Source organism: Macrotis lagotis, chromosome X (assembly GCF_037893015.1).
Source record: "Macrotis lagotis isolate mMagLag1 chromosome X, bilby.v1.9.chrom.fasta, whole genome shotgun sequence".
In the NCBI taxonomy this organism is placed as follows: domain Eukaryota; kingdom Metazoa; phylum Chordata; class Mammalia; order Peramelemorphia; family Peramelidae; genus Macrotis; species Macrotis lagotis.
In genome coordinates this window covers 281,523,693-281,536,893 of record NC_133666.1, presented here as the reverse complement: position 1 = coordinate 281,536,893, position 13,201 = coordinate 281,523,693, and the positions used below count along the sequence as shown (strand labels likewise).

At 36.4% G+C, this 13,201-nt stretch overlaps 1 protein-coding gene and 1 pseudogene across 2 annotated transcripts in view; both read right to left on the bottom strand.

Moving 5' to 3' along the window:
• The window catches only part of C6 (complement C6), a 73,000-nt gene extending 60,163 nt beyond the window's left edge, over positions 1–12,837 (bottom strand). For both annotated transcript variants that reach the window (XM_074208505.1, XM_074208506.1), the window contains exons 1-3: positions 12,640–12,837; positions 9,579–9,735; positions 4,487–4,631 (exon numbers count right to left, since the gene is read on the bottom strand). In XM_074208505.1, coding sequence (XP_074064606.1) covers positions 4,487–4,631; positions 9,579–9,735; positions 12,640–12,782 — 445 coding nt within the window. In that variant the 5' untranslated portion in view covers positions 12,783–12,837. The remainder of the gene's footprint in view (positions 1–4,486; positions 4,632–9,578; positions 9,736–12,639) is intronic.
• LOC141503290 (sigma intracellular receptor 2 pseudogene) lies at positions 4,646–8,099 on the bottom strand (annotated as a pseudogene).
• Positions 12,838–13,201: the final 364 nt, after the last annotated feature.

Below are 13,201 nucleotides of genomic sequence, written 5' to 3'. Positions count from 1 at the left end.
AAAATGAAGATAGTATTTCATAATAACAGATAATTAATATTTATATAAAACATACTTCATCCCAGGAACTAAGTACTTTACAATTGTTCTATTTGATCTTCACAACAACCTTGGGAGATAGGTGTTGTTGCTATCCTTATTTTATAGACAGGAAAATTGTGGCAAGTAGAAGGTTTTTTAAAAAAGTGATTTTCCTAGGTTTAAATAGCTTCTAAATGTCTGAGGCAGGATTTGAACTCAGTTCCTCTTGACTCCAGAACCAGCACTCTATCCATTGAGCCACCTTGCTGACCTTAATGTTAATTGTAAGAATGTTGAGATATATATTTTGAGCTTTAAGGTATTATTTAAATGTGAATTATTCAACAGTGGTATGAACTAAATGTTTTGGGTAATCACCAATATTGTCTTGTAAGCAATGAGACTAATATTTCATGGACCTTTGTCATAAAACACAAGAAATTCCATCCATTGTATCACCCCAGTGCTACATCTACATCTACATCTACACATACATATACACACATGAACATACGCACACATACACATACTCACACACATATGCATACAATACACATATATATGGAGATGCAGATGCAGACACAGATTATACACATATACATACATGCAGGCACATATACACGCACACATCATATGCATACACATACACACATATACACATACATATATATATACACACACATACATAAAGATTAATTCAAGTGGACAAAAATGGCTTAATAACCAAGTTGAGGATAAAAACAATATATTTGGAGAGGGCATATTTGGGGAATGTCAGAAAGAATCATGCAGAGTAGAAGAATCTTGGGTCCATTTGAACAGCAAACATAGACAGGATTTATTGAAAAAGGAAAATGACCACCACTTGAAGGTTAAACCATGAGACTAGAACACACCTCCTATTAGAGGGCACATGTTCCCTTTTAGAATTCACATCAATAAACTGGTGGAATCCAGTAACACATCTAACTTTCTTGCACTGACACATTATAGATTAATTGATGAAGGTAGGTTAAAATATTTGTGAACCTGCTTATATTATTAGTCTAATCTCTTGAGATGAAGGAGGAGAAAACATTTTTAAGCCCCTATTACTATATTCTAGGTAGTTTATAAATATTATATTTGATTCTCACAGATACCCTGACAGGTAAGGACAATTATTATCCTCATTTTACAATTAAGGGAACTGAAGTAGACAGAGGCTAAGTGACTTGCCAAGGGTCACACAACTAGTAAATATCTGAGATGACATTTGAACTCTGGACCCAGTATGCTCTCTACTGTATCACCTAACTACTTCTAATGATGATACATTAATTTGTTTGTTATTTGTTATGTCAAGAGGTATTTCTTTGATTTTTTAAAAAAACTTGTTCTGTGATGTCATTGATATAAGAAACTCTTAGTGAGGAAACTTCTAATAGCCATGCTAAATGATACCTGCTCTATAACTTGCGAGATTATTGAGTTTCCTGCAGAGAGATTAAGGGGTTTAAAATAACCTGCCCAGAGTCAGATAGCCAGTTTGCTCCCATGGAGGGACTTGAACCTGAATCTTCCTGAGTCCTGGCCAGCTCTGTATCTACTAGGTCATGTCACCTCAAACTTCTTATTATTTGTCTTAAAATAACATCCCTTTTAAGTTTTAAAAATTGCTTGCTGTTTCTACTTTTTCAAGACTAAGCGATCAGTTTCTTATTCTATATCCTTGTTATCCTTTCTTCCCCTTCAGGGATTTAATAGATTTTAGGCAATTTCTTTCATTCTTCATCTTTCCAGAATCTTTACACAGACCCAAATCTTTCTTCTTTATTTAATTTGGATCTTTTTTAGTATCTTTCTTTTCACCAGAGTGTCTTAGTCACAAATGCCCACAGTAGTCCAACTGTGACTGAACGATGTCAGAGCCTCAGGCAGTTCTTGTCCCCAACATGCTGGGGCAGAACACAAGAGGAATGACCTCAAATTAGCTTCTTAAGACAAATCCAATTGAGCTGGAAAGGGATGCTAGATGGAAAGGAGAGACAGGAATAATCCTTGAGGTAGGTAGATAAGTATGATGTGAAGGGAGATTTGAGTTTAAATCTTGCCTTAGATACTTCCTAGGTATGGACTCTGGGAAAGTCACTTAACCTTTATGAACTTTAGTTTCTCTGTCTGTAAAATGAAGAAAGTAAACCAATGACTCAATGGCCCCTTCTAAGCTTTAAATGTGTGTTCTCTGGGACAGTAGTCTCTTCAGGTAGAGACCCCAGGATGCTAGAAGGCTGCTGGCATGGCAACCATTTCAGATCAAAGCTGACCAGATGAGGAAATCATGCAGGATATTGTCATCTAGTATTTTGGGGCATTTAGAAACTTCTGACTTTAACTAATTGTTCTTTTTAACTCGTTATTTTCACCTTTATATTTCAGTGTCCTGGGACGAATGCCTAATTTCTCTGACCTAGTTCCATCTTTGAAATATTTTGAATAAGATTATAATTAATAGCATAGATATTCTAAGAATGGCATGATGGTCTAAGTGTAGCACAACTGTCAAATTTTTTGGTGCCATGCGATTTGCCTTTTCCTATATATATATACTTGGATGTGTGTATTTGTGTGTGTGTATGTATTTATGCATACAAATGTGCACTATATATGTATATATTATATCAGAACAAATAATATTTATTGAGTCCACCAAAAAAAGTCAAGCATAATGCAAGATAATACTAATCTTTCCCTATCTTGTGAAAAAAGACTTTAAATTTCTTTGGGAAAAAGGCAGAATAGAGTATATTTATACATATACACACGTGTATATAAGAACATATACAAACATCCTCATTTCTCTTTCTATAGAAAGATATATATGTCTTTTATATTGTTATAGTTATAGATATCCCTAAATCTCAAATCTCAAGTCCAAACCCTCAATTTTGTGATTACAGAACAAAATAAGGTTCTTGGCTGCAAAAGCTGGCAAAGCTCATCTTATAGCAAGGAATGGAGAGGGACCTAGAATTTTTATTCTAACTGATAATCAAAGCCACAATTCTATTCTAAGCAAAACTTTTTTTTAATAGAATTGAGGTTGAATGAAGGAAAATCAAAGTTTAATTTTTACTCTTTAATGGTTTCCCTTGACATCCAAAAAGGAATTAGATTTCTAGCCTAAATTTCAATAGAAACAAAATTAATAAAGGGATACATTAAATTTGATTATATTTTAGAATTATTTTCTAGAGAAAAATATATATGTGATTCACTGATATAACTAATATAATTCACAAGATAAAACTCAAATAACAAAAGTCTTTTCAAGCAAACATTCCAGAACTTGGAGAAGGTTTATGAGATAGAGGATTCTTAGGAAGGAAGGAGATGGGAAGTGATTTGCTGAGGATCATACAATTAAGTATGTTTGACATCAGATTTGAATCCAGATCTTAATTCCAGTCCCAGCACCAAATTTACTGTGCCGCTGACCGATATTAAGTGTAGGATCATGGGCAAGTTAATTAACCTTTCATGGTCTCAGGGGACTTTGCAGAATTGTAAATTACAAAGAATTTATAGATCTGTATCTGTAGAGGGAGTTTATACATGAAGTATTCTCTAAACCATTGAAATCACTGTTTCTGACTCACTTTCCTCATCAAAAAACAAACAGAATTAATGCAACAAATAAATTTTCTTCTTCAGAGTAGTCATCTTGAAAAGTCAGGTAGCTATCCCAATGACATGTATAATGCACAAGTCATTTCTAAGTTGATTATTTTCTAATTGTCTTCATGATCAGTTTATAATCCATGCCAGAAAATGAATTATGCTGCTTTCTAAAATATTTCACATTTAGAATCCCTATGTATCTACAATTTTTTAAAAAAAATCTTCCAACAGACTTTTTTCAAATAATTTTATTAATTTGATGATTTTTCTTCCATCAATCTACTAATTTCTGTCTACCCAGATGTGAGCCTATAAATAGGAGCCATTCTTTTATATCAATCTTGTCTTCCTCCTCCACCTCCTCCTTTCCCTTGGTCTGCCTCATTGAGCAATATCACAAGAAGTGATTTGGTCTTTAAACACAACAAGTAGTAGAATCAAAAAGACTGAAAAAGATTATTATAACCTGAAAACCTCCATTTAACACATGAACATCTTGGCAATCAGAGGATTTTTTTTACACTTAAAAAAATTTAAATACGGTAAAGATTGCTGACAGATAATATTTACAAGAAGTAAATTGGGGGACAGAGGCTAAATGGCACAATGGGTAGAGTACCAACCCTGAAATCAGAAGGACCTGAATTAAAATATGGCCTCAGACATTTGATACTTACTGCTATGGGATGTTGGGCAAGTCATTTAACCCAATTGCCTTATTAAAAAAAAAAAAGTAAATTGGAATGATTTTTACTAGATCTATTTCTCCAAGCTAAAGCTAATACCCTGGAGAAAAATACATTACCACTGTCACACTTGAATTTGTTCTTGCAACCAATGTCTTCTATATTGCACAGTTTTGTTGGATAGCATTTTTGGGATTCCATCATCTGCTCTGTACATGGTTGCCCCCCAAACTGTGAGGGGCGCAAGAGGGTTCGCACTCGAAACTGAAAAGGAATCGGAAAAGAATGAGTATTCATGTCTATTGCTTCCCAAACCCCAAAATATCATGTATCGTGCTTGTTGGGACAGTATGATCCCAAAGGATTCTTATATTTATTAATCCAGAGACTTGAACACTTATTCTTGGTCAGTGACTTTACAGGGCTTTTAAAAGAAAGATATTTTCTTGATGTGACTCAGTTTCTCCATTCAGTTAAAATGATAATAACTTTGTGAGAGAAGAGCTAACAAAATGAGACCAGGGAGACCCGATTCCCCTGGATAACTTCTGTGATTTTATCTTTATCTTTACTTCCTATCTGTTATAATTCCATGGCTTCTGAAGTGCCAATACCCACAGAAAGACAATGAAGGGGTGAAGAGCAGTACTCACTGAATGTGAATCAGCAAGCTTGGGTTCCTGTTGCAGTTCTGCTACCACAAACTATATGATTGTAGGTAAGTCACTTGCCCTTTCTGTCACTCAGTTTCCTCATCTACAAAATGAGGGAGTTGAACTAGGTGAACTCTTAGGTTCCTTCCTGCTCTACAAATTATGACTCCAGTCTAAGCTCTGCACCTAATTAACTGTGTCACCTGGAGCAAGTCATCAGACACCTTAGTTCTTCAATTTACTCGTCTGCTAAATGAAAGAATTGTATCTCTAAGATCATCCTTTCTGCTCTAAAGTCCTTTGATTATACATTAGAACAAAGCATAAATATTTATTCAGTCTTCTAGCTACTTAAAATATTATGCAAGATAACACCAGTTTTTCCCTTTTTTGTCTTGAAATTTTGAAATATGAAAAAAAAAGACTTTATAGTTTTTTGGAAGAAAGGTAGAGTAGAAAATCATATAAAGACTTCCTATGTCATAGTGCCTACCTGGAAGGTAATTTTTAAAAAAATGTGAAGAAACATCTACACAATTCTGGGGCATACTTAATGGTCAGATTACGTTAAGATAAATAACCCAGATCAAGTAAGCTTTCAGGTCAGCAAATTTAAAAATGTTGAAATGTAAACCAACTGAGTGACTTTCTAGTAAGGAAAGAGAACTGGTCATCAGTTTTCTTATTCCCTTTTCAGTTCAGTTTCAGCCCCTGATACCCACTTGCTCTTGCCTTTGTTTTGTTTCTCTCATCTCCTAGAAAAGATTGAAATCAGAAATGGGACCAGGATATTTTTTTTAAATGAAAAAGCCTTTATTGAGTATTTGTTCATGCCCTGGCATAAGCACTGGGGCTACAGAAACAAAACAAAAGCTGCCCGCCCAAGAAGTTTACATTCCACCATCCAGGGAAGAGTATTTTGGTCTTTGAAGTCACAGGGACAGTGAGTAGAATTGAAGAGAAACTGATTGACATGTCTTTCTTTCCAGGAATGGCAATACTGCTCCCAAAGGAAAAGGGCTAAAGGAGAAGTAGGGGGTTGGGGGGGAATGGAAGTCCACCCTGTGGCAACATGATGAGATGCCTCCAGGAAGGGAGCTGGAGGAATGTCCAGTAGAGTCCCTAGAAGGTCTTGGGGTTGGGGGAGCCAGCCTGCATGCAGCTGCATCCAGCTGCTACATAGTAGAGGCAGTGTTGCTTGGAGCTTGTGCCACTATTGGGGGAATGCAAGCCTAGCTTTGGGGAACAAATTTAAGAGTAAACAGTAGGTCACTGTCTGACAAGTATATGAAGAGATAACAAAATATGATGAACAGCTACTATTCATCTCCATTGTCAGGTAGAGAGTTGAATTGTGATAGAAAAGAATGTTTCATGGTGAGAATCAAAGACACTGGATGACAGCAGGTCAGAAGGTTTTGGAAAATGAACAAGATAACATTGCTTGGAAACCAGGGGTTAGGTTAGGTGACTTTCTAAAGAGACTTAAGCAGGGGGCAGCTAGGTGGTGCAGTGGATAGAGCACCGGCCCTGGAGTCAGGAGCACCTGAGTTCAAATCCGCCTCAGACACTTAATTACCTAGCTGTGTGGTCTTAGGCAAGCCACTTAACCCCACTGCCTTGTAAAAAAAAAAAAAACTAAAAAAAATAGAGACTTAAGCCCCAGAATTCTTGGAAATCAGTAGACTCAACGGAAGCATTAGTCAAGACTATTGCTGATTGAAGAGTTTGATGGCAATGGACTTTGTATCCAAAGAAAAATATTAAAGCCTTTTCCACTGAATGTTAATTCCTTTTAAAAAGCAAACCTAGAGGGGGAGGCCAGATGGTGCAGTGGATAGAGCACTGGCCCTGGAGTTAGGAGCACCCGAGTTCAAGTCCGGCCTCAGGCACTCAATTACTTAGCTGTGTGGCCTTGGGCAAGCCACCCAACGCCATTGCCTTGCAAAAAAAAACCCCTTAAAAAATAGAAAGCCAACCTAGGGACCTAGGGAATCCCATCCCCACTGGAGAAATACCTCTAGAATGAGGAGTTACTATATGACCCTTTAAGACCAGTTCTAAAAGTATAAGTCTCAAGTAATAAGGATATTGAAGTACTCAAGTTTATTAGGCCCCAGGGTCTATAAGATTGGGTGTTTTTGCATTAGTTTGGTCTGATTTGGATTGGGAAAAACAATCTTCATGGAGAACTGTTAAGTGGCCCGTGAAACATGTTTCTTTGACCAGTCCCAATGAGAGAAGAGAACCAAGTAGTTGGTCATTCAGATTATAGGTCAAGCTAATCTCTATAATCTGGCTGATTAAATAGTTTCAAAGACACTCTTGTTCTGGGGATTCTGGTGCTATGTTCCTTCTAGGAACACAGAAATGACACTTAAGGCACCCCCTAGGTATTCCCTACTGTTACCCTCAGCTTCCCCTGGCCAGATCAAACCTGAAATGGACTCTGTCACCTGCCATCTGACCTTGGGGGTTGCTGATGATGTGTTTCAAGGGAGGGCCTAGAGAGACTGAGCCCAAACAAGGACCAGGGGCTCTCCCTCCCTCGTCAACAGTTCTTTATTTTGTTTTCTTCTTCCTTTTCTCTTCAGTGCTGTAGTGAGGACTCCAAAGCATAAAAAACAGGAATATAAGTGGAATGAAGAAGTAAGGGGCATAGATGGATATAAGGCGGAGGCGATCTTGGAATGTTTTAGGTCCTTGGGTGGAATTCTCAAACAGGATGTGGGCACTAATTGGAATTAACGTTGTCATTGTATGAACTGAGTAGATAAATCGCAGGGATGCGGATCCACTTGCAACTTCCTTTGAAGAAGGCACATGCTGCAAAGGGAAAGATAGGCAGCTGGATCACAATCTCACATGAAAGAAACGACTTGAACCAACTTGGAGGGTTCAGCATCAGGGGATCTTTAAATGCTTGGATACACCACTTCAGCGTGTCTGTCCACTCGCTCGGGTACAGGTCGGGTGGCAGCAGCGGCTGGAGGTCGAAGAGCAGCGTGATGGGGATGTGCGTCACGAAGTAGAGGCCCAGCTGGTACTCCAGCGCCCGCGCGCCGCCCCGCGTGCCCATCGTGCCCGGGCTCGGCCGCACGGTCCGGAGCAGCGGCGCAGGCAGCGGGCGGGCCGGGCACGGAGCGGGCCCGAGTGCGCGAGCGCCGGCAGGAGGCCAGGATATTTCTAATAGTAATAACAACAATACCCATCTATGATGCCTACTAAAGGTCTGTCACTGTACTCAGTAGTTTATAATTATTATCTTATTTGATCCTCACAACAACCCTGTAAGGTAGGTTCAATTATTATCATTCCTAATCTACAGTTAAGCAAACTGAAGCAAATAAATTAAGTAGGTCTGAATTAGATTAGAATGACTCTAGGTCCAATACTCTATCCATTGTACCACCTAGCTCCCTCTCTAACAATGAGATTGGAGGTTTAAAATATCTAATAAGGAAGGATAGTATGATTTGGTAGAAAGAATGGGATCCAAAGGAAGTTAGTAGGAATAAAAGGTCCATCACTAATTTTCCTTACATTAAACCTTCACTGAAACAAATATAACCTGGTTTTAGCGTAGAATCTTTTAAATATGTTATTATAGCCTCTTTACTAATATTTCATTTATATATGTTTTGTGTGTTGCTGTTCATTAGGGGTCTTAGTCTATGGTTTTCTTTCTCTATTTTGTTGCCTCTGATTTAAGTGTCACAATAATATTTGTATTATAGTCAGTGTCTGGAATGATTATTTTTTAAAAATTTATGTAAATATTGCACACTATTGGAGTTAATGTTCTTTGAATGTTTGATAGAATTTCCTTGTTAATTGATCAGTTCTGGGTTTTTCCCCCTCTTTGGAAGTCCATTTGTGAAATGTTTAACTTTTTTTGACATTAACTTAAAGATTTAAATAATGATTTCTTGTTCAGCTAATCTGAATTTTAGTAGTATTAAATATTATCAATTTCCTCTGTTTTAAGTTCTGTTAATAGATAATTGGTCAAAATTGTTTCTGATAATTTTCTTTTTCTATTTTCTTTGTAGTGAATTCTCTTTCATAATTTTTAATAGAATTTGGTTTTACTTTCTCTTTTTAATCAGACTAGCTATTTATTATATTAGCTAAAAATAAGTCTTTTCAGAATCTTTTTCCTTTTTTCTTTAATTTTCCCCTAAGAACTGCTTGAATCATTATCTGTGATACCTTTAAGTTTTTAGAGATGGCATGTTAATATCTTTTATCTATATACAGTTTGTGTATTTGTCAGAAACCTTGATTACTATCCTTGCTTTTTTTTTTCGGTTCATAAAAGCATATTAGATTTTGCCACATCTCTTTGCAATTCCTCTAACTTCTCTCCTTCTCTGGACCTTATTTCTTCATCTGTCACATTAAGGGGTTAGACTCAATGGTCTCTATCATCCATATTCAGCTAGAAGTCTCTAATTCTGTTTTCTTCTTTAACTCATTGTTGCTTCAATAGATCAATTCTCGATGACTCAGCTTCTCCGAAAGGGAGAATTACCTTTGCTACACCATTTTGACATACCTGTTTTTTAACACAAGGGTCACATTCAGACCATGGTCCAAAGTCACTCAGTAGGCAGTTGATGGGGCACATTTGCTGGTTGCAAGCCCTGGATTCCCACTTTGAACACAATCTATCACAGTAGTTTTCTTCATAATATTTATCTTGTACTATTTGTCTGGAAAATAATAACAATATTAACTCTACTCAGACTGAGTCTAATCACAGGGGTCCCATCTCTTGGGAATCATAAATGAGAAAAACAAATTAACAATTAACTCTTATCTCATGTAGTTTTCATTTATGATTTCTTGAAATATAGTTCTGAATACTGATGCTGAGTGAGATGAACAAAACCAGAAGAACACTATACTCTATGACAGCATCATGGGGTTGATGATCAACCTTATTGGACTTGCTCATTTCTTCAGTGCAATAATTAGGGATAATTTTAGGTTATCTGTAATAAAGAATGCTGTCTATATCCAAAGAAAGAATTGTGGAGTTTAAAAAAGACCAAAGACTATTACCTTTAATTAAAAAAAACCCAGTTATGTTATGTAATTTTGCTATCTCTAACATTTTATTTTTTCCTTAAGGATATGATTTTTCTATCCACACATTCAATTTTTTTTTGTTTTTTGTTTTGTAAGGCAATGGAGTTAAGTGACTTGCCCAAGGTCACACAACTAAGTAATTAAGTGCCTGAGGTCAAATTTGAACTCAGGTCCTCCTGACTCCAAGGACCAGTGCTCTATCCACTATGCCACCTAGCTGACCTTCAACACATTGAATTTTGATCAATATATAGCCTGGAAACAATATAAAGACTATCAGACTGCCTTCTGTGGGGAGGGGAGTGAGATTGGGGGAAAAAAAATTGTAAAATTAAAAAAAAATAAAATGAAGATGTTTCCAAAAAAGGAAAAGAAATATAGTTTGAAAAACTAGGCTTTGATAAAATCTATGAGTATTCAAATGAACCTATTTGCATATGTCTTTAATCCTAAATCATTCTGCCTCTCACTGATTGACCAATAGTAGGCCCAAGACCAAACCTTACTTGCTCATTCATAGTTTGGATTTTGATGCCTCACACTGAGTTTAAATAGCAATTGTTTCTGTTCTGGCCAGAAATTATGAGGGTCTTCCCTTCCCAGATGAATTCTTTTATGAAAAATTAAGTCATCTTTTGGCTCTATTCTCACCTAGTCTTCATAATAATAAGACATAAATTTAGCAATAATTGACAAATATTAGTTAATATTATATTATAAATAGAGTTGTTTGAATAATGAGGAATATCTGGCAAGTAAGCAACGAAGATTTGTTAAATGCTTAATAAAAGCCAGGCACTCTGTTGAAATCTAGATATACAACAACAAAATTAAAACAGTGTCTTTTCTCAGTGAATTTATATTCTAATTCCGTAGACTGTATAATTAAATACAAGATATATATATATATATATATATATATATATATATATATATATATATATATATACATATATATATATAAAATAGTTGGCCTTACTATAGTACCTATTATGACTAAATGCTTTGCAAATATTGTTTCATTTGATTGTTACAACAATCCTGGGAGGTGTCTGTTCATTTTACAGTTGAGAAGACTGAAGTGTCTGAGTCTGGATATGATTCAAATCTTCCTGAATCTAGGCTGCCTGGTCATCATTGAGCCCCCTGACCACATCAGATACAAGGTAACCTTGGAGGTGTATTATTGCAGAAAGTTAGACTTGACCCAAGAAGTGAAGGAAGGAAGAGTTCTAAGAAGAGGAGAGCTGAGGAGGGTGAGTTAGGCATTTTAGGCAAGAAGATAAATGGAGATGGGAGTTGGAGAATCATTAAGAACAGCAAATGAAACTATTGTGGTTAAATGATAGAAAACATGGAAGGGCAGTAATGTATACACTGACTGAATAGGTAAGAAGAGGCCAGATTGTTCAGCTGCATGAATGTCTGATAGAAAAGTTTATATTAATCTTATAGCTAATAGAATCCTACTGGAACCTATTGAGGGTGGCTAGGTAGTACAGTGGATAGAACACTGGGATTAGAATTTCAAATCTGCCCTGAGACATTTAACTAGCTTTGTGACCATGGACAAGTTACTTAAACCTGTTTGCCTAGGTTTTCTCATCTGCAATTGCACTGGACACTGGAGAAGGAAATAGCAAATCACTCCAGAAGTTTGCCAAGAAAACTCCAAATGGGGTCAAGAAGAGTCAAATATGATCACAACAGCTGAACAAACAAGCAAAGAAACTATTGAGTAAGGAGATCATATGGTGAAGCCTGCACTTTAGAGGTTTAAGGAATAGATTAGGATTTCACTTGAGATATAGGAGGGAGGAGTGTTGATGTCTAGTTGCTGTTTAGAAATAGACAGGGAAGATATTATAATCCTTAATTTTCAGCACAGTCTCATAAGATGGGTAGCCTCATATTACTATTGTGTAGCTGGAATTCAGACAGATTAAATTCCTTGTTGGTGACTAAGAGTCCATTTCTTTTCATCTCAAACTTGGAACCATTCTTCTACCCTTTGTAGAGCTACTTCCAAGTAGGACCATGTGAGTTGGTGAACCATTACTGACTTGTCTGTTTTACAGTGTGATCTGGAAATGTTCTGTCAAGGAACTGAGGGTTCAGACCATGAGAATTTCACCATTTCAGACAATTAGGATACAATTTAGGATGTCATAAAATTCCAAGTTGTTAGTAGTAAGTGGCTTAAATAGGAAATAAGTTAGTATATCCAGGACTGTAAGAAATAAAGTTCTGGTCACTTCAAGGCTATAAACCAAAGACCAAAGGCCAAGATAATTAGGAGAACTCATAAAGTTAAACTTATCCCTAGGGTCGAGCCCATTTTCTTGTACAGAATCAGTACTTAATAAATGCTGAATTAAATTGAATCAGTGAGTGAACTTTTATGGTTAATATTCATTTTGTGGGTGCCTCATCCTCCCCATTCTTCTTGTCTTTCAATGGAATTTCTGTCATTGGCTTCTGTTTTCATGGACTCTGAAAGGAAGTTGTCAAATAATCACACACACCTCCTTCTGCTCTGAGTTCCATAATTGCAGGAGCTTGAACAGCTGGACCATGGAGTCCACGGGTACCGTTCACAGTAACAGGCCTGACTCCCACCAATAAGAGCACTCAGCAGGACTGAGTACAATAAGATGTTCTGATTCATGCTCCAGGATGTTCACCCCCTGACAATGGATAACATAACATAGTCATCTCACAGTTATTCAGTATTAATTAAAAATAATTTTAAAACACTGGAATTATTATCCACATTTTACAGATGAAGAATTTGAAGAACAAAGTGGTTATGATACACATCTTATTACTACTACTACTACTATTATTATTATGTACCAGAAACTCCTTTAAGAACTTTATCTTATTTGATTTCCATAACAACCCTGGAAAGTAAGTGCTATAATTATGTTCATTTTATAGAAAAGGAAACTGAGGCAAATAAGTTTAAGTCCAGGATCACACAGCTAACAAGTGTCTATGGTCAGATTTGAACTGAGGTCTTCCAATTTCCAGACCTACTATGCATTGCATCAAACTACCTTTCCATCTTCCTTCTGTTGAGACTTT